At 45.5% G+C, this 22,069-nt stretch overlaps 1 protein-coding gene across 3 annotated transcripts in view; it reads left to right on the top strand.

The window, feature by feature from the left end:
• Positions 1-22,069, top strand: part of col24a1 (collagen type XXIV alpha 1 chain) — a 126,587-nt gene that overhangs the window by 24,259 nt on the left and 80,259 nt on the right. For 2 of the 3 annotated variants that reach the window (XM_029707929.1, XM_029707930.1), the window contains 3 exons: positions 9,264-9,317; positions 14,176-14,229; positions 16,078-16,131. In XM_029707929.1, the coding sequence (XP_029563789.1) occupies positions 9,264-9,317; positions 14,176-14,229; positions 16,078-16,131 (162 nt within the window). Of the gene's footprint in view, positions 1-9,263; positions 9,318-14,175; positions 14,230-15,097; positions 15,215-16,077; positions 16,132-22,069 lie in introns of those variants that run through there. The other variant, XM_029707931.1, reaches the window with a different exon arrangement.

Raw genomic sequence — 22,069 nt, 5'->3', positions numbered from 1 at the left:
CTTAATCCCATAGAAAATCTGTGGCGAGAGCTGAAGGTTCGAGTTGCCAAACATCAGCCTCGAAACCTTAATGACTTGGAGAAGATCTGCAAAGAGGAGTGGGACAAAATCCCTCCTGAGATGTGTGCAAACCTGGTGGCCAACTACAAGAAACGTCTGACCTCTGTGATTGCCAACAAGGGTTTTGCCACCAAGTACTAAGTCATGTTTTGCAGAGGGGTCAAATATTTATTTCCCTCATTAAAATGCAAATCATTTTATAACATTTTTGACATGCGGTTTTCTGGATTTTTTGTTGTTGTTATTCTGTCTCTCACTGTTCATATAAACCTACCATTAAATTATAGACTGATCATTTCTTTGTAAGTGGGCAAACATACAAAATTAACAGGGGATCAAATACTTTTTCCCCCCACTGTATAGAACAGACAGGAATGTAGATGTATGTTGTTTATTATATAGAGAAGAACAGACAGGAATGTAGATGTATGTTATTTATTATATAGATTACAACAGACAGGAATGTAGATGTATGTTGTTTATTATATAGATTAGAACAGACAGGAATGTAGATGTATGTTGTTTATTATATAGAACAGACAGGAATGTAGATCTATGTTATTTATTATATAGATTAGAACAGACAGGAATGTAGATGTATGTTATTTATTATATAGATTAGAACAGACAGGAATGTAGATGTATGTTATTTATTATATAGATTAGAACAGACAGGAATGTAGATGTATGTTGTTTATAATATAGATTAGAACAGACAGGAATGTAGATGTATGTTGTTTATTATATAGAACAGACAGGAATGTAGATGTATGTTGTTTATTATATAGATTAGAACAGACAGGAATGTAGATGTATGTTGTTTATTATATAGATTAGAACAGACAGGAATGTAGATGTATGTTGTTTATTATATAGATTAGAACAGACAGGAATGTCGATGTATGTTGTTTATTATATAGAACAGACAGGAATGTAGATGTATGTTGTTTATTATATAGATTAGAACAGACAGGAATGTAGATGTATGTTGTTTATTATATAGAACAGACAGGAATGTAGATGTATGTTGTTTATTATATAGATTAGAACAGACAGGAATGTAGATGTATGTTGTTTATTATATAGATTAGAACAGACAGGAATGTCGATGTATGTTGTTTATTATATAGATTAGAACAGACAGGAATGTAGATGTCTGGTTTGTACCAGCTGTGGATGTTTAGGACTTCCAGCCACACACTGGAGTGTTCCTCACACAGAAATGCTCATCTGTCACGCAGAAACGCTCATCTTTCACACAGAACTATTTAGAGGAACCAGTGCAGCACTGCAGCGTCTTTCACACCTCTGGCCATATTGGCCCAGCCCCAGCATCCTCTCTGTTTAGCAACAAATTACCAAAAATGTTTCCTACCTCCTCATCCACTCCTTCCTCTGCTCCTCCTCCCCTTCTTCCTCTGCTCCTCCTCTTCATCTCCTCCTCCGCCTCCTCCTCCCCCTTCCTCTCCTCTTCCTTCCCCCTCTTCCTCCCCCTCTTCCTCCTGTCCAATTTCTAATTAATGCAGTCCAGAAGTGACGTCTGATCCTTGGCTCCCCACTCTATACAGCCCTCCTCTCTGTCTGTCCCCATTCCCAGTCTATACAACCCTCCTCTCTGTCTGTCCCCATTCCCACTCTATACAGCCCTCCTCTCTGTCTGTCCCCATTCCCAGTCTATACAACCCTCCTCTCTGTCTGTCCCCATTCCCACTCTATACAGCCCTCCTCTCTGTCTGTCCCCATTCCCAGGCTATACAACCCTCCTTCCTGTCTGTCCCCATTCCCACTCTATACAGCCCTCCTCTCTGTCTGTCCCCATTCCCACTCTATACAACCCTCCTGTCTGTCCCCATTCCCACTCTATACAGCCCTCCTCTCTGTCTGTCCCCATTTCCACTCTATACAGCCCTCCTCTCTGTCTGTCCCCATTCCCAGGCTATACAACCCTCCTCTCTGTCTGTCCCCATTCCCACTCTATACAGCCCTCCTCTCTGTCTGTCCCCATTCCCAGTCTATACAACCCTCCTCTCTGTCTGTCCCCATACCCACTCTATACAGCCCTCCTCTCTGTCTGTCCCCATTCCCACTCTATACAACCCTCCTCTCTGTCTGTCCCCATTCTCACTCTATACAGCCCTCCTCTCTGTCTGTCCCCATTCCCACTCTATACAGCCCTCCTCTCTGTCTGTCCCCATTCCCAGTCAATACAACCCTCCTCTCTGTCTGTCCCCATTCTCACTCTATACAGCCCTCCTCTCTGTCTGTCCCCATTCCCAGTCAATACAACCCTCCTCTCTGTCTGTCCCCATTCTCACTCTATACAGCCCTCCTCTCTGTCTGTCCCCATTCCCAGTCAATACAACCCTCCTCTCTGTCTGTCCCCATTCTCACTCTATACAGCCTTCCTCTCAGACTTGAGCTCTGCAGTCTACCGCTAACAGGCTCCAGATGTGGCCTGTCTCTGTCAAACACACCCCTTGTTGAGTAACTAAGACATGATGGGGAAAGATAGAAAATAGACTGTGAAGAAAGAGACAAGAAATGTAGCCACCAAAACATCTAAGTACAGTACATCTCTTGTACAATAGTTAAATACATTTTTTTTACCTTTATTAACTAGGCAAGTCAGTTAAGAACAAATTCTTATTTTCGATGACGGCCTAGGAACAGTGGGTTAACTACCTGTTCAGGGGCAGAACAACAGATTTGTACCTTGTCAGCTCAGGGATTTGAACTTGCAACCTTTCGGTTACTAGTCCAACACTCTAACGACTAGCCTACCCTGCAGCCCCATCTCTTGTACAATAATTAAATACATCTTTGTACAAGAATGAAATACATCTCTTGTACAATAATTAAATACATATTGCAAATTTGCCTCTGTAACGGTCGTCGTAGGAAGTGGACCAAGGCGCAGCGGGTTGAGTTCTCATTTTAACTTTGAATAAAGAACACTGAAAATACAAAACAAGAAAACACACGAACGCACAGTAATGCAGGCTACACACAGCAATGCAAAAAACAACCTCCCACAATTCCCATAACAAACACACTCCTAATTATAGGACCTTCAATCAGAGGCAACGATAAACAGCTGCCTCCAATTGAAGGCCCCAATCCCAATTACCTAAACATAGAAATAGAATGACTAGACGGAACATAGAAATACACTAACATAGAACAGACCAAAACCCCGGAATACATAAATCAAACACCCCTCTACATAAACACACACCCCGAACATATAAAAGAAATACCCCCCTGCCACGTCCTGACCAAACTACAATAACAGATAACCCCTTTACTGGTCAGAACGTGACAGTACCCCCCCTTCCCCAAAGGTGCAGACCCCGGATGCACCTCACACAAAACAAACAAAAAACACAAAAATAAACCCCCCAAACTAAAGGGAGGGAAGGGAGGGTGGCTGCCGTCACCGACGGTTCCCGTGCTACACCGCCCCCCTCCCCAAACCTCCTACTGTGGAGGTGGCTCAGGCTCAGGCCTTAGTCCCCCACCTGACCAGTCCACCCCTACTGAATACCTCGGCCTGAAGCGTGTCACTGTAGACCATGGACTGTACTCTGGGAGCTCCGGACTGTGGGCCGTCTCACTCGGTTCCGGACAGTGGGCCGTCTCTCTCGGTTCCGGACAGTGGGCCGTCTCTCTCGGTTCTGGACAGTGGGCCGTCTCTCTACGGGGCACTGTCGCTGGACACTCTGGACGAGGCACTGTCGCCGGACACTCTGGACGAGGCACTGTCGCCGGACACTCTGGACGAGGCACTGTCGCCGGACACTCTGGACGAGGCACTGTCGCCGGACACTCTGGACGAGGCACTGTCGCCGGACACTCTGGACGAGGCACTGTCGCCGGACACTCTGGACGAGGCACTGTCGCCGGACACTCTGGACGAGGCACTGTTGCTGGACACTCTGGACGAGGCACTGTTGCCGGACACTCTGGACGAGGCACTGTTGCCGGAAGGCCTGGTGCGTGAGGCTGGCTTAGGACGCGCCAGACTAAGGACACGCACCACAGGGCTAGTACGAGGAGCAGGGACAGGACGAGCTGGACTGAGCTGACGCACTGGAAGCCTGGTGCATGGGGCTGGTACTGGAGGTATCAGACTGGAGACACGCACCCCAAGGCTAGTGCAAGGAGCGGGAACAGGACGTACTGGACTGGGCTGACGCACTGGAAGCCTGGTGCGTGGTGCTGGCTTAGGATACGCCAGACTGGAAACACACACCAAAGGGCTAGTGCGAGGAGCGGGAACAGGATACACTGGACGTGAAGCATTACTGGAGGTCTGGACCACACAACCCCTACGGGCTGAGTAGGCATGGCACTTGCGAGGGGCTGGAATCATTCTCACCGGACTGTTCGTGCGCATAGGCGAGATCGTGCGCACTTCCGCATAGTACGGTGCTCCTTTGATCCTCTGTTCCCCATAATAAGCACGGATAGTTGGCTCAGGTCTACTGCCTGCCCTAGCCAAACTACCCGTGTGCCCCACCAAAAAACATTCTTGGGGCTGCCTCTCCGGCTTCCTTGCCAGCCGTGTTCTCCAGTAGCGTTCCCAGTCTTCTTTAGACTTCCTCCATGGGCCCTCTCCGGCCAGAATCTCCTCCCAAGTCCACGACTCTAGATAACTCCTCTGCTGCTCCTTCCTCCGCTGCTTGGTCCGCTGTTGGTGGGAGGTTCTGTAACGGTCATCGTAGGAAGTGGACCAAGGCGCAGCGGGTTGAGTGCTCATATTAACTTTTAACCTCTATGGGCCTACTCAACAGCCAGTGTAATCCCGTGGCGCGATATTCAAATACCTTAGAAACGCTATTACTTCAATTTCTCAAACATATTACTATTTTACACCATTTTAAAGACAAGACTCTCGTTAATCTAACCACACTGTCCGATTTCAAAAAGGCTTTACAACGAAAGCAAAACATTAGATTATGTCAGCAGAGTACCCAGCCAGAAATAATCAGACACCCATTTTTCAAGCTAGCATATAATGTCACATAAACCCAAACCACAGCTAAATGCAGCACTAACCTTTGATGATCTTCATCAGATGACAATCCTAGGACATTATGTTATACAATACATGCATGTTTTGTTCAATCAAGTTCATATTTATATCAAAAACCAGCTTTTTACATTAGCATGTGACTAGCATGTGACTAGCATTCCCACCGAACACTTCTGGTGAATTTACTAAATTACTCACGATAAACGTTCACAAAAAACATAACAATTATTTTAATAATTATAGATACAGAACTACTTTATGCACTCGCTATGTCCGATTTTAAAATAGCTTTTCGGTGAAAGCACATTTTGCAATATTCTGAGTAGATAGCCCGGCCATCACAGGCTAGCTATTTTGACACCCACCAAGTGTGGTACTCACCAAACTCCGATTTACTATTAGAAAAGTTTGATTACCTTTGCTGTTCTTCGTCAGAATGCACTCCCAGGACTTCTACTTCAATAACAAATGTTGGTTTGGTCCCAAATAATCCATAGTTATATCCAAATAGCGGCGTTTTGTTCGTGCGTTCAAGACACTATCCGAAAGGGTAAAGAAGGGTGATGCGCCCGACGCGTTTCGTGACAAAACAATTCTAAATATTCCATTACCGTACTTCAAAGCATGTCAACCGCTGTTTAAAATCAATTTTTATGCTATTTTTCTCGTAACAAAGCGATAATATTCCGACCGGGAATCGTTGTTTTCGTTCAAAGAGAGAGAAAGTAAACATGGTGTCGACTCGTGCACGCGCCTCCAGTCTCATTGTCCTCTGATCGACCACTATCAAAATGCGCTAATGTTTTTCAGCCATGGCCTGCAAAGCCACCATTCATCGTTCTGGCGCCTTCTGAGAGCCTATGGGAGCGTTAGAAAATGTCACGTTATGCCAGAGATCCCCTGTTTTGGTTAGAGATGATCAAGAAGGCCATGAAATGGTCAGAGAGAGCGCTTCCTGTTTGGAATCTTCTCAGGTTTTGGCCTGCCAAATGAGTTCTGTTATACTCACAGACACCATTCAAACAGTTTTAGAAACTTTAGGGTGTTTTCTATCCAAATCAAATTATATGCATATTCTTGTTACTGGGCAGGAGTAGTAACCAGATTAAATCGGGTACGTTTTTTATCCGGCTGTGCTAATACTGCCCCCTATCCCCAACAGGTTAATAAAGAAACTGAAAATACAAAACAAGAAAACACACGAACGCACAGTAATGCAGGCTACACACAGCAATGTACAAACAACCTCCCACAATTCCCATAACAAACACACTCCTAATTATAGGACCTTCAACCAGAGGCAACGATAAACAGCTGCCTCCAATTGAAGGCCCCAATCCCAATTACCTAAACATAGAAATAGAATGACTAGACGGAACATAGAAATACACTAACATAGAACATAGACCAAAACACCGGAATACATAAATCAAACACCCCTCTACATAAACACACACCCCGAACCATATAAAACAAATACCCCCCTGCCACGTCCTGACCAAACTACAATAACAAATAACCCCTTTACTGGTCAGAACATGACAGGCTCCTACAAAGTAAGACAACCACAGTGACCACACTGGGTTTAGAAAACTTGGTACATGTTTTCACCAGCCTCTTAACTACCCTTTTCAGGATGCACTGGGGTCAAGAGACGCAGCTCCTCTCCTCGCCATAGTCTCTAGCGCTGGGCCAAACCTCAGCCCTTTATCCAGATGACTGATCTGGAAGTGATTATTCTCTTTATGTTTTTTCTGATATTTACATTAGCCAGTGTTCTCTTCGTTAGCAAGAGGTCCACACGTATATGGCAAAGGTCAGTGGGATGTTAGATCATTCTTCCAGCTGGACTAGAACTCTGCTGCTGCAGGCCTGCTACACAGAGCTGGGTGGCAGAACACTGTGTACAATTACATTGTTTGCTAAGAGTCCCAAAAATTTGAACCGAGCATGGAAAAAGGTCCTTTCATTACTCAGCCCCCTGGTCTTGGAATTCCCTCCAAGCCAACCTACAAATAGATAAACAGGTTCTTGAGATATGTAGTTGTTTGTAATTGTCACCTGATGTCTCTAGTTTGTGTTGCGTTATGTAAGGAAGCATGTTGTTTTACTTCACACACATCCACTATTAGTTTGTGTTGCGTTATGTAAGGAAGCATGTTGTTTTACTTCACACACATCCACTATTAGTTTGTGTTGCGTTATGTAAGGAAGCATGTTGTTTTACTTCACACACATCCACTATTAGTTTGTGTTGCGTTATGTAAGGAAGCATGTTGTTTTACTTCACACACATCCACTATTAGTTTGTGTTGCGTTATGTAAGGAAGCATGTTGTTTTACTTCACACACATCCACTATTAGTTTGTGTTGCGTTATGTAAGGAAGCATGTTGTTTTACTTCACACACATCCACTATTAGTTTGTGTTGCGTTATGTAAGGAAGCATGTTGTTTTACTTCACACACATCCACTATTAGTTTGTGTTGCGTTATGTAAGGAAGCATGTTGTTTTACTTCACACACATCCACTATTAGTTTGTGTTGCGTTATGTAAGGAAGCATGTTGTTTTACTTCACACACATCCACAATTAGTTTGTGTTGCGTTATGTAAGGAAGCATGTTGTTTTACTTCACACACATCCACTATTAGTTTGCTGTTGAATTTGTGCGGTTGCCAGTGTCTTTTGTCTGTTTTGTCTTAAATGTTTATTGTATTTTTTATCCCAGCCCGTCCCCACAGGAGGCCTTTTGCCTCTTGCCAAGCAGTCAATGTAAATAGTACTTTTTTCTTAATTGATAGCCTGTTTAAATAAAGGTTAAATAAAACATGTAAATAATAGAATCAGCCCAGGTTAAATGGATGGATTCATCAGTATACTGTATTTACACAGGATATATTGGTTGGGATAACACACAACAGTCAGGTAAATACTGTACATGGATACAAGAGTGTACTGTATATGAAGTAAACAAATGTCCCAGACTTTAGAATACTGCTGCTGGGCAAAAAGTATACTATAGTTAAAGAAATGAGAGACCCGCACACAGAATATGGTCCCCAAACACTATACCATGTGAGACCTCATTTCTTTACCTACAGCAGGAAATAGCTTAGAACTATGGCTTGTGAATACTGGGAAAGGAATGAATGTTTTTATTGCCTTGTTCATACAACACATAATTTGCATTTTGACATACATGTCATTGCCTCATTACTTTTTTAGTAACATGAAACATTGCATGTAATAATTACATTGTTCAGTTTAATGTGCTCAACTTTCATTAAGGGAATTTCCCCCCATTGCATGTGATGGCACTACTTACCCCATCCTTACATCACCAATACACAGTCATCTATGACCCCATGCATTCCTGCTGTCAAAACAGGTTGAAAAGAACCAAGTGATGGGTGGGGATCATGTCTCCCCTCATAGACGTACTTTACCCTGACTTGTGTATGCTATTGACCACTCTTTCTCTCGCACTCTCTCGCTCTCTTTCTCTCACTCTCTCTCCTCTCCCCTTTCTCCCACTCTCTCTCTTCTCTTTCTATCTCTCACTCTCTCTTTCTCTCACTCTCACTCTCTCTCCTCTCCCCCTTTCTCCCTATCTCTCCTCTCTCCCATCTCTTTCTCTCGCTCTCTCTCTCGCTCTCTCTCTCACTCTCTTTCACTCTCTCCTCTCCCCCTTTCTCCCTCTCTCTATTCTCTTTCTATCTCTCACTCTCTCTCTCTCACTCTCACTCTCTGTCCTCTCCCCCTTTCTCCCTATCTCTCCTCTCTCCCATCTCTTTCTCTCGCTCTCTCTCTCACTCTCTTTCACTCTCTCTCCTCTCCCCCTTTCTCCCTCTCTCTCTTCTCTTTCTATCTCTCACTCTCTCTCACTCTCACTCTCTCTCTCCCCCTTTCTCCCTCTCTCTCTTCTCTTTCTATCTCTCACTCTCTCTCTCACACTCTCACTCTCTCTCTCTCTTCTCTTTCTATCTCTCCTCTCTCCCATCTCTCTCATCTATTTCTCTCGCTCTCTCTCTCTCACACTCTCTCACTCTCTCTCCTCTCCCCCTTTCTCCCTCTCTCTCTTCTCTTTCTATCTCTCTCCTCTCTCCCATCTCTCACATCTCTTTCTATCGCATCTCTTTCTATTTCATCTCTCTCCCATCTGCAGGGTCCAGCGGGCCTGATCGGTACGTCAGGGGGAGCTGGAGATCCTGGTGAAAAGGTAGAGTGGTGTTTTTTCTGCCATTAGGCTTTGAGTGGATTAGCCAGACGCTGAGGGCCAGGCAGACAGACAGACCGAGAGACAGACAGACAGACTTAGACAAACACTGACCACCCTCACATCCATATCAATAACAATATCATAAACATCACCCAATATCATAAACATCACCCAATATCATAAACATCACCCAGCAATTACTGTGTTCCCACTGTCTCCTTAGACTTCACTCAACCAACCCTGCATCTCAGTCTCACACATTGAAATGTAACTTGAAATGTAAAGTGATCTTTTGAACTTTGTGGCAAAGAAAGCAAGCACACACACACACCACACACTCAGCTGGGTCATGCTCCTTAAATATGTGAGTCATTTTAAGTCTCCATGCTGTATGAGGATAGAGAGACCCCTCGGGGATGTTTCCCAGCAAGTTCCTGTGCTTATGACAACACTAAACCCCAATCATCACCCTTCAACCCTCAACCATCAGAACTCAGCTTCCCCTGCTGCTCCCTGACTGTTGACTTAAATTACATTACTGGGTTCCTGACTGCTGATTATTGACAGACACTCAGTTGGAGGCCCCGGTCCAGCTCCCTAGCCTACCCAGAAACACCTTCTCTCTGTCAGAACATTGCTCTAAAATGCCTGCTCTCTCAGACAGACCTACACCTCTCTCTTTCCATTTTTCTCTCTCACTCTCTCACTCTCTTTCTCTCTCTCTCTCTCCCTCTCTCTATATATCTAACTCCCCCCCTCTCTCTCTCTCTCTCTCTCTTTATCTCTCTCTCTCACTCTTTCTCTCTCCCTCTATCCCTCTCTCTATATATCTAACTCTCTCTCTCTCTCTCTCTCTCTCTCAGACAGACCTACGCCGTTGCCCCTCCTATTACTTACATTGTATCTGTCAGGACCAGAACCAGCCGTACCCTGTCAGCCAGTGAATTCCTTTCAGATTAAATACATTTAATCCAATTACACAGTTTGATTTAGACAGATTTTTCAATACAGAGCTCTAAATCTATTCTTTGTTTTTAAGTACTGTAGGCTGGTTACAGTGAGGGAGTAGTTTATCAGTGCTTGTACAGTCAAGACAGGAGAACAGTGGATTAAAACATAAATGATACAGACTGTTAGAGACTAGAGGAGAGACCCAGTCAGACTGTTAGATACTAGAGGAGAGACCCAGTCAGGCTGTTAGAGACTAGAGGAGAGACCCAGTCAGGCTGTTAGATATTAGAGGAGAGACCCAGTCAGGCTGTTAGATACTAGAGGAGAGACCCAGTCAGACTGTTAGATACTAGAGGAGAGACCCAGTCAGGCTGTTAGATACTAGAGGAGAGACCCAGTCAGACTGTTAGATACTAGAGGAGAGACCCAGTCAGGCTGTTAGATACTAGAGGAGAGACCCAGTCAGACTGTTAGATACTAGAGGAGAGACCCAGTCAGACTGTTAGATACTAGAGGAGAGACCCAGTCAGACTGTTTATACTAGAGGAGAGACCCAGTCAGGCTGTTAGATACTAGAGGAGAGACCCAGTCAGGCTGTTAGATACTAGAGGAGAGACCCAGTCAGGCTGTTAGATACTAGAGGAGAGACCCAGTCAGACTGTTAGATAATAGAGGAGAGACCCAGTCAGGCTGTTAGATACTAGAGGAGAGACCCAGTCAGGCTGTTAGATACTAGAGGAGAGACCCAGTCAGACTGTTAGATACTAGAGGAGAGACCCAGTCAGACTGTTAGATACTAGAGGAGAGACCCAGTCAGACTGTTTATACTAGAGGAGAGACCCAGTCAGGCTGTTAGATACTAGAGGAGAGACCCAGTGTTAGATACTAGAGGAGAGACCCAGTCAGACTGTTAGATACTAGAGGAGAGACCCAGTCAGGCTGTTAGTTACTAGAGGAGAGACCCAGTCAGACTGTTAGATACTAGAGGAGAGACCCAGTCCGACTATTACATACTAGAGGAGAGACCCAATCAGACTGTTAGATACTAGAGGAGAGACCCAGTCAGACTGTTAGATTCTAGAGGAGAGACCCAGTCAGGCTGTTAGATACTAGAGGAGAGACCCAGTCAGACTGTTAGATACTAGAGGAGAGACCCAGTCAGACTGTTAGATACTAGAGGAGAGACCCAGTCAGACTGTTTATACTAGAGGAGAGACCCAGTGTTAGATACTAGAGGAGAGACCCAGTGTTAGATACTAGAGGAGAGACCCAGTCAGGCTGTTAGTTACTAGAGGAGAGACCCAGTCAGGCTGTTAGAGACTAGAGGAGAGACCCAGTCAGACTGTTAGATACTAGAGGAGAGACCCAGTCAGGCTGTTAGAGACTAGAGGAGAGACCCAGTCAGACTGTTAGATACTAGAGGAGAGACCCAGTCAGGCTGTTAGAGACTATAGGAGAGAACCAGTCAGGCTGTTAGATACTAGAGGAGAGTCCCAGTCAGACTGTTAGATACTAGAGGAGAGACCCAGTCAGACTGTTAGATACTAGAGGAGAGACCCAGTCAGGCTGTTAGATACTAGAGGAGAGACCCAGTCAGGCTGTTAGAGACTAGAGGAGAGACCCAGTCAGACTGTTTATACTAGAGGAGAGTCCCAGTCAGACTGTTAGATACTAGATGAGAGACCCAGTCAGACTATTTGATACTAGAGGAGAGTCCCAGTCAGACTGTTAGATACTAGAGGAGAGACCCAGTCAGACTGTTAGATACTAGAGGAGAGACCCAGTCAGACTGTTAGATACTAGAGGAGAGACCCAGTCAGGCTGTTAGATGCTAGAGGAGAGACCCAGTCAGACTGTTAGATACTAGAGGAGAGACCCAATCAGACTGTTAGATACTAGAGGAGAGACCCAGTCAGACTGTTAGATACTAGAGGAGAGACCCAGTCAGTCTGTTAGATACTAGAGGAGAGACCCAGTCAGACTGTTAGATACTAGAGGAGAGACCCAGTCAGGCTGTTAGATACTAGAGGAGAGACCCAGTCAGACTGTTAGATACTAGAGGAGAGACCCAGTCAGACTGTTGGATACTAGAGGAGAGACGCAGTCAGGCTGTTAGATACTAGAGGAGAGACCCAGTCAGACTGTTAGATACTAGAGGAGAGACCCAGTCAGACTGTTAGATACTAGAGGAGAGACCCAGTCAGGCTGTTAGATACTAGAGGAGAGACCCAGTCAGACTGTTAGATACTAGAGGAGAGACCCAGTCAGACTGTTAGATACTAGAGGAGAGACCCAGTCAGGCCGTTAGATACTAGAGGAGAGACCCAGTCAGGCTGTTTGATACTAGAGGAGAGACCCAGTCAGACTGTTAGATACTAGAGGAGAGAACCAGTCAGGCTGTTAGATGCTAGAGGAGAGACCCAGTCAGACTGTTAGATACTAGAGGAGAGAACCAGTCAGGCTGTTAGATACTAGAGGAGAGACCCAGTCAGGCTGTTAGATACTAGAGGAGAGACCCAGTCAGACTGTTAGATATTAGAGGAGAGACCCAGTCAGACTGTTTGATACTAGAGGAGAGACCCAGTCAGACTGTTAGATACTAGAGGAGAGACCCAGTCAGGCCGTTAGATACTAGAGGAGAGACCCAGTCAGACTGTTGGATACTAGAGGAGAGACGCAATCAGGCTGTTAGATACTAGAGGAGAGACCCAGTCAGACTGTTAGATACCAGAGGAGAGACCCAGTGTTAGATACTAGAGGAGAGACCCAGTGTTAGATACTAGAGGAGAGACCCAGTCAGGCTTTTAGATACTAGAGGAGAGACCCAGTCAGGCTGTTAGATACTAGAGGAGAGACCCAGTCAGGCTGTTAGATACTAGAGGAGAGACCCAGTGTTAGAGACTAGAGGAGAGACGCAGTCAGGCTGTTAGATACTAGAGGAGAGACCCAGTCAGACTGTTTGATACTAGAGGAGAGACCCAGTCAGACTGTTAGATACTAGAGGAGATACCAGTGTTAGATACTAGAGGAGAGACCCATTCAGACTGTTAGATACTAGAGGAGAGACCCAGTCAGGCTGTTAGATACTAGAGGAGAGACCCAGTCAGACTGTTAGATACTAGAGGAGAGACCCAGTCAGACTGTTAGATACTAGAGGAGAGACCCAGTCAGGCTGTTAGAGACGAGAGGAGAGACCCAGTCAGACTGTTAGATACTAGAGGAGATACCAGTGTTAGATACTAGAGGAGAGACCCAGTCAGACTGTTAGATACTAGAGGAGAGACCCAGTCAGGCTGTTAGATACTAGAGGAGAGACCCAGTCAGACTGTTAGATACTAGAGGAGAGACCCAGTGTTAGATACTAGAGGAGAGACCCAGTCAGACTTAGATACTAGAGGAGAGACCCAGTGTTAGATACTAGAGGAGAGACCCAGTCAGACTGTTAGATACTAGAGGAGAGACCCAGTCAGGCTGTTAGAGACTGGAGGAGAGACCCAAGCAGACTGTTAGATACTAGAGGAGAGACCCAGTCAGGCTGTTAGATACTAGAGGAGAGACCCAGTCAGACTGTTAGATACTAGAGGAGAGACCCAGTCAGGCTGTTAAATACTAGAGGAGAGACCCAGTCAGGCTCATCCATCCACAACCTACAGAGTTTTACTGTAACAAGCTGGCCAGTCCTGTTACATAGTGTGAGTGGGTTTTACTATAGACAGACATTAGTATCCACTTTAAATGCCCACTCTGTGATATTGACAGCCATCACTCTAGCCTGTACTGTGTTCTGGAGGCTCTCAAAATCCTCTCAAATCCTGTGGAGCCGATAGGTTTGATGGTTGGATATATGGAGGTGCAGGTCGGTGGTGGTGCAGGTTAACGATCCTTCTCCTGTGCTTGTGTTTCCCAGGGTGACCGTGGTCCTGCAGGTCCATTGGGTCCTCCTGGGGAGATGGGGTCCAGGGTAAGTACAGAACTAAGTACACAATGTCTATATGCACCACTTAGAGAGAGTGTCTGCAAGCATTACACTGGTGGCAGGTTGGCAGCTCAGTCCCTGCCTCCCAGGAGTTTGGAGGCATATCAAAAGCACTTTTTGTTATCTTAGTTTCTGTCTTTTCTGTGTTTGATCAACTGTAACTCTGAACCTCAAGGCAGTATCTATAAATGATGTAACTACTGTATGGCTCTGTCCCATATCTCAATATAAATGCTATTTCCTCTTTAGCGTTCGGGATACCTGTCTTAGAGCTCTGTACACTATCCCCCTATGTTCTCTTCCCCTGTCTGTCTGTGAATGCTTTTCTGTAGTTCCTCTCTCTCTGTCTGTCTGTGAATGTTCTTCTGTAGCCTTGACCTGTGTCCCTCTCTCTCTGTGTCTGTCTGTGAATGTTCTTCTGTATCCTTGACCGGTGTAACTGTCTCTCTGTGTCTGTCTGTGAATGCTCTTCTGTAGCCTTGACCTGTGTCCCTCTCTCTCTGTGTCTGTCTGTGAATGTTCTTCTGTAGCCTTGACCTGTGTCCCTCTCTCTGTGTCTGTCTGTGAATGTTCTTCTGTAGCCTTGACCTGTGTCCCTCTCTCTCTGTGTCTGTCTGTGAATGTTCTTCTGTAGCCTTGACCGGTGTAACTGTCTCTCTGTGTCTGTCTATGAATGCTCTTCTGTAGCCTTGACCTGTGTCCCTCTCTCTCTGTGTCTGTCTGTGAATGTTCTTCTGTAGCCTTGACCTGTGTCCCTCTCTCTGTGTCTGTCTGTGAATGCTCGTCTGTAGCCTTGACCTGTGTCCCTCTCTCTCTCTCTCTCCCTGTGGTTAAGCCCTGTCTGTGTCTGTGAGCGTTCTAGTGTAGCAGAGCTTTGTGAGCACTGCAGTGTTCTGTGGAGTGTCTGGAGACAGAGAGAGACTGGTTGATGTTCCTTGCTGGCTTAGGGCCTGTGGACAGACAGCTCCAGGTTTGTGTCTTTGGTCACCAGCCCTGAGCTTCTGGCTGGCTGGCTCCCTGGCTGATCGTCTGGCTGCTGACGGGCTGCTTGTCTCCTTGGCTGGCTGGCTGGCTGGCTGACTGGATGGATGGCTGACTGGCTGACTGGCTGCCTGTCTCCTTGGCAGCCTCGCTGGCTGGCTGGCTAACTGGTTGACTTGCTGGCTGTCTGGCTGACAGGTTGGCTGACTGGCTGGCTGGCTGGCTGACTGGCTGCCTGTCTCCTTGGCAGCCTCGCTGGCTGGCTGGCTAACTGGTTGACTTGCTGGCTGTCTGTCTGGCTGGCTGGCTGGCTGGCTGGCTGGCTGACTGGATGGTTGGCTTGCTGGCTTCAGCCAGTCAGTGGGATGAGTGATGGTGGCCCTGGCCAAACCTTCCTGTCCCATAACAGCCACACTGCAGACAAGCAAAACCACAAAGTCAAGGGCTTCAGGAATAATTCAGTGTTGATGTCAGGGTCCTTGTAAAATACAGTTTTCTTTTGGAATGATTGCATAACAGGGATGGAGTTTCATTTTAATGATTTTATTTTAGTTAACCGTTGGCATAGATTGTATGTACAGAGGGAGAGTTGCATACACACACTGCTCCCTGTACTAATCAGAAACCTTGGCTGTGTTCCTCTCTCTTGTTCTCTGGCATTAGTTCGAGCTTAGTACACTGAAGGAGAGACTTTTCTCAATCAATCAACCAATCAACAATCACATTAATGGTTACATGCCCAGACAAGGAAATTGCCCAAGTCTCCTACAATTAACAGCTTACTTTGCAAAATGTACTTTACTTTCCTCACTAATTGTTTGTCCTTTCTTCTGGTTTCTGTTTTGGTCCAAGGGGTATCCAGGCTTACCAGGCGGTCCCGGCGATGTAGGTCTGCAAGGCCCATTTGTAAGTCTTCAGCAATTAAACTTTGTTGTGAAATATGTCTGACGTTCTATCCCACTCATATAATGTTAGGATAGCATTTTCTCTCTATCTCCCTCTCTCGCTATCCCTCACTCTCTCTCTCGCTCTCTCAATTCAATTCAGTTCAAAGGGCTTTATTGGCATGGGAAACATATCTTTACATTGCCAAAGCAAGTGAAATAGATAATCAACAAAAGTGAAATAAACAATAAAAAACGTACAGTAAACATTTTCAAAGGAATACAGACATTTCAAATGTCATATTATGGCTATGTACAATGTTATAACGATGTGCAAATAGTTAAAGTACAAAAGTGAAAATAAATAAACATAAATATGGGTTGTATTTACAATGGTGTTTGTTCTTCACTGGTTGCCCTTTTCTTGTGGCAACAGGTCACAAATCTTGCTGCTGTGATGGCACACTGTGGTATTTCACCCAGTAGATATGGGAGTTTATCAAAATTGGATTTGTTTTCGAAATCTTTGTGGGTCTGTGTAATCTGAGGGAAATATGTGTCTCTAATATGGTCATACATTGGGCAGGAGGTTAGGAAGTGCAGCTCAGTGTTCACCTCATTTTGTGGGCAGTGTGCACATAGCCTGTCTTCTCTTGAGAGACAGGTCTGCCAACAGCGGCCTCTCTCAATGACAAGGCTATGTTCACTGAGTCTATGTTCAAAGCTTTCCTTAATTTTGGATCAGTCACAGGGGTCCGGTATTCCTCCACTGTGTACTCTCTGTTTAGGGCCAAATAGCATTCCAGTTTGTTCAGTTTTTTGGTTAATTCTTTCCAATGTGTCAAGTAATTATCTTTTTGTTTTCTCATGATTTGGTTGGGTCTAATTGTGTTGCTGTCCCGGGGCTCTGTGGGGTCTGTTTGTGTTTGTGAACAGAGCCCCAGGACCAGCTTGCTTAGGGGACTCTTCTCCAGGTTCATCTCTCTGTAGGTGATGGCTTTGTTATGTAAGGTTTGGGAATCGCTTCCTTTTAGGTGGTTAAAGAATTTAACGGCTCTTTTCTGGATTTGGATCAATAGCGGGTATCGGCCTAATTCTGCTCTGCGTGTATTATTTGGTGTTTTACATTGTACACATCTTTGTAGAATTCGACATGCAGAGTCTCAATTTGGTATTTGTCCCATTTTGTGAATTCTTGGTTGATGAGCGGACCCCAGACAACCTCACAACCATAAAGGGCAACCGATTTTAATTTTATGTTCCTTTTGATTGCATAGAAGGCCCTTCTTGTCTTGTCTCTCAGATCGTTCACAGCTTTGTGAAAGTTACCTGTGGTGCTGATGTTTACGCCGAGGTATGTATAGTTTATTGTGTGCTAGAGGGCAAATGTGGCTATATGGAATTTGTATTTCCAAATCAAATCAAAGTGTATTTTTCAAGTGCGCCGAATACAACAGGTAGACCTTACAGTGAAATGCTTACTTACAGGCTCTAACCAATAGTGCAAAAAATGTGTCAGGTGAACAATAGGTAAGTAAAGAAATAAAACAACAGTAAAAAGACAGGCTATATACAGTAGCGAGGCTATAAAAGTAGCAAGGCTACATACAGACACCGGTTAGTCGGGCTGATTGAGGTAGTACGTACATGTAGATATGGTTAAAGTGACTATGCATATATGATGAACAGAGAGAAGCAGTAGCGTAAAAGATGGGTTGGCGGGTGGTGGGTAGCGGGTGGCGGGACACAATGCAGATAGCCCGGTTAGTCAATATGCGGGAGAACTGGTTGGTCGGCCCAATTGAGGTAGTATGTACATGAATGTATAGTTAAAGTGACTATGCATATATGATAAACAGAGAGTAGCAGTATCGTAAAAAGAGGGTAGCCATTTGATTACCTGTTCAGGAGTCTTATGGCTTGGGGGTAAAAACTGTTGAAAAGCCTTTTTGTCCGCTTGCCATGCGGTAGTAGAGAGAACAGTCTATGACTGGGGTGGCTGGGGTCTTTGACAATTTTGGTGTAGAGGTCCGCCTGGTGTAAAGGTCCTGGATGGCAGGCAGCTTAGCCCCAGTGATGTACTGGGCCGTACGCACTACCCTCTGTAGTGCCTTGCGGTCAGAGGCCGAGCAATTGCCGTACCAGGCAGTGATGCAACCGGTCAGGATGCTCTCGATGTTGCAGCTGTAGAACCTTTTGAGGGTCTCAGGACCCATGCCAAATCTTTTTAGTTTCCTGAGGGGGAATAGGCTTTGTCGTGCCCTCTTCACGACTGTCTTGGTGTGTTTGGACCATTCTAGTTTGTTGTTGATGTGGACACCGAGGAACTTGAAGCTCTCAACCTGCTCCACTACAGCCCCGTCGATGAGAATGGGGGCGTGCTCGGTCCTCCTTTTCCTGTAGTCCACAATCATATCCTTAGTCTTGATTACGTTGAGGGATAGGTTGTTATTCTGGCACCACACGGCCAGGTCTCTGACCTCCTCCCTATAGGCTGTCTCGTCGTTGTCTGTGATCAGGCCTACCACTGTTGTGTCGTCTGCAAACTTAATGATGGTGTTGGAGTCGTGCCTGGCCATGCAGTCGTGGGTGAACAGGGAGTACAGGAGGGGACTGAGCACGCACCCCTGTGGAGCTCCAGTGTTGAGGATCAGCGTGGCAGATGTGCTGCTACCTACCCTCACCACCTGGGGGCGGCCCGTTAGGAAGTCCAGGATCCAGTTGCAGAGGGAGGTGTTTAGTCCCAGGATCCTTAGCTTATTGATGAGCTTTGAGGGTACTATGGTGTTGAACGCTGAGCTGTAGTCAATGAATAGCATTCTCACATAAGTGTTCCTTTTGTCCAGGTGGGAAAGGGCAGTGTGGAGAGCAATAGAGATTGCATCATCTGTGGATCTGTTTGGGAGGTATGCAAATTGGAGTGGGTCTAGGGTTTCTGGGATAATGGTGTTGATGTGAGCCATTACCAACCTTTCAAAGCACTTCATGGCTACGGACGTGAGTGCTACGGGTCTGTAGTCATTTAGGCAGGTTGCCTTTGTGTTCTTGGGCACAGGGACTATGGTGGTCTGCTTGAAACATATTTGTATTACAGACTCAATCAGGGACATGTTGAAAATGTCAGTGAAGACACCTGCCAGTTGGTCAGCACATGCCCGGAGCACAAGTCCTGGTAATCCTTCTGGCCCCGCAGCCTTGTGTATGTTGACCTGTTTAAAGGTCTTATGTCGACGGAGAGCGTGATCACACAGTTGTCCGGAACAGCTGATGCTCTCATGCATCCCTCAGTGTTGCTTGCCTCAAAGCGAGCATAGAAGTGATTTAGCTCGTCTGGTAGGCTCGTGTCACTGGGCAGCTCACAGCTGTGCTTCCCTTTGTAGTCTGTAATAGTTTGCAAATCCTGCCACATAAGACGAGCGTCGGAGCTGGTGTAGTATGATTCAATCTTAGCCCTGTATTGACACTTTGCCTGTTTGATGGTTCGTCGCAGGGCATAGCAGGATTTCTTGTAAGCTTCCGGGTTAGAGTCCCGCACCTTGAAAGCGGCAGCTCTACCCTTTAGCTCAGTGTGAATGTTGCCTGTATTCCATGGCTTCTGGTTGAGGTATGTACAATACAGTCACTGTGGGGACGACGTCCTCAATGCACTTATTGATAAAGCCAGTGACTGATGTGGTGTACTCGTCAATGCCATCGGAAGAATCCCAGAACATGTTCCAGTCTGTGATTACAAAACAGTCCTGTAGTTTAGCATCTGCTTCATCTGACCACTTTTTTATAGACTGAGTCACTGGTGCTTCCTGCTTTCATTTTTTCTTGTAAGCAGGAATCAGGAGGATAGAGTTGTGGTCGGATTTACCAAATGGAGGGCGAGGGAGAGCTTTGTACGCATCTCTGTGTGTGGAGTACAGGTGATCTAGAATTGTTTTCCCTCTGGTTGCACATTTAACATGTTGATAGAAATTTGGTAGAACTGATTTAAGTTTCCCTGCATTAAAGTCTCCGGCCACTAGGAGCGCCACCTCTGGGTGAGTGGTTTCCTGTTTGCTTATTTCCTTATACAGCTGACTGAGTGCTGTCTTATTGCCACTGTCTGTGGTGGTAAATAAACAGCCACGAAAGTATAGCTGAAAACTCTCTAGGCAAGTAGTGTGGCCTGCAATATATCACAACATACTCTACTTCAGGCGAGCAAAATCTAGAGACTTCCTTAGATTTCGTGCACCAGCTGTTGTTTACAAATATGCACAGACCGCCCCCCCCCCCTCGTCTTACCGGAGTGTGCTGTTCTTTCCTGCCGGTGCAGCGTATATCCCGCTAGCTGAATATACATGTCATCATTCAGCCACGATTCCGTGAAACATAGGACATTACAGTTTTTGATGTCCCGTTGGTAGGATATTCGTGATTGTACCTCGTCTAATTTATTGTCCAATGATTGCACGTTGCCGAGTAGTATTGACGGTAATGGCAGCTTTCCCAGTCGCCTTTGCCGGGTCCTGACCAGGCTCCGGCTCTTTGTCCTCTGTACCTGCGTCGCTTCCTCTTGCAAATAACGAGGATGACGGTCCTGTGGGGTGTTTGGGAGAATGTCTTGTGCGTCATCTTTGTTGTGGAAAAAACCTTTGTCTAATCCGAGGTGAGTGATCGCTGTCCTGATATCCAGAAGCTCTTTTTTGCCATAAGATACGGTTGCAGAAACATTATGTACAAAATTTAAAAAAACACATAGTAGCACAATTGGTTGGGCACCTGTAAAACTGCTGCCAGTTCTTCCGGCGCCATTTTATTTGTGGTCCTGGCAACTGGACCTTTTTGCGACACCATTGTTTTTGTCTTGCTGAGATTTACTGTCAAGGCCCAGATCTGACAGAATCTGTGAAGAAGATGTAGGTACTGCTGTAGGCCCTCCTTGGTTGGGGACAGAAGCACTAGATCATCAGCAAACAGTGGACATTTGACTTCAGATTCTAGTAGGGTGAGGCCGGGTGCTGCAGACTGTTCTAGTGCCCTCGCCAATTCGTTGATATATACGGTACCAGTCAAAAGTTTGAACAAACCTACTCATTCAAGGGTTTTTCTTTATTTGTACAATTTTTTACATTGTAGAATAATAGTGAAGACATCAAAACTATGAAATAACACATAAGGAATCATGTAGTAACCAAATAAATCAAAAAATGGTTTATATTTGAGATTCTTCAAATAGCCACCCTTTGCCTTGATGACATCTTTGCACACTCTTGGCATTCTCTCAACCAGCTTCATGAGGTAGTCACCTGGAATGCATTTCATTTGACAGGTTTGCCTTGTTAAAAGTACATTTGAGGAATTTCTTTCCTTCTTAATGCATTTGAGCCAATCAGTTGTGTTGTGACAAGGTAGGGGTGGTATAGAGAAGATAGCCCTATTTGGTAAAAGACCAAGTCCATATTATGGCTAGAACAGCTCGAATAAGCAAATAGAAATGACAGTCCATCATTACTTTAAGACATGAAGAGGATATGTTCATTTGAGTTACCAGCCTCAGAAATTGCAGCCCAAATAAATGCTTCACAGAGTTCAGTAACAGACACAACTCAACATCAACTGTTCAGAGGAGACTACTAAAGGACACCAATAAAAAGAAGAGACTTGCTTGGGCCAAAAAAACATGAGCAATGGACATTAGACTGGTGGAAATCTGTCCTTTGGTCTGATGAGTCCAACTTTGAAATTTTTGGTTCCCACTATGAAGCATGGAGGAGGAGGTGTGAGGGTGCTTTGCTGGTGACACTGTGTGTGATTTATTTAGAATTCAAGGCACACTTAACCAGCATGGTTGCCACAGCATTCTGCAGTGATACGCCATCCCATCTGGTTTGTGCTATCATTTGTTTTTCAACAGGCCAATGACCCAACACACCTCCAGGCTGTGTAAGGGCTATTTGACCTCCACAATTGCCCAACCTCAACCCAAT

The sequence above is a fragment of the Salmo trutta genome, chromosome 22, assembly GCF_901001165.1.
Source record: "Salmo trutta chromosome 22, fSalTru1.1, whole genome shotgun sequence".
Lineage (NCBI taxonomy): Eukaryota > Metazoa > Chordata > Actinopteri > Salmoniformes > Salmonidae > Salmo > Salmo trutta.
The sequence above is the reverse complement of the archived record's forward strand: the minus strand, read 5'-3'. Positions and strand labels throughout refer to the sequence as shown.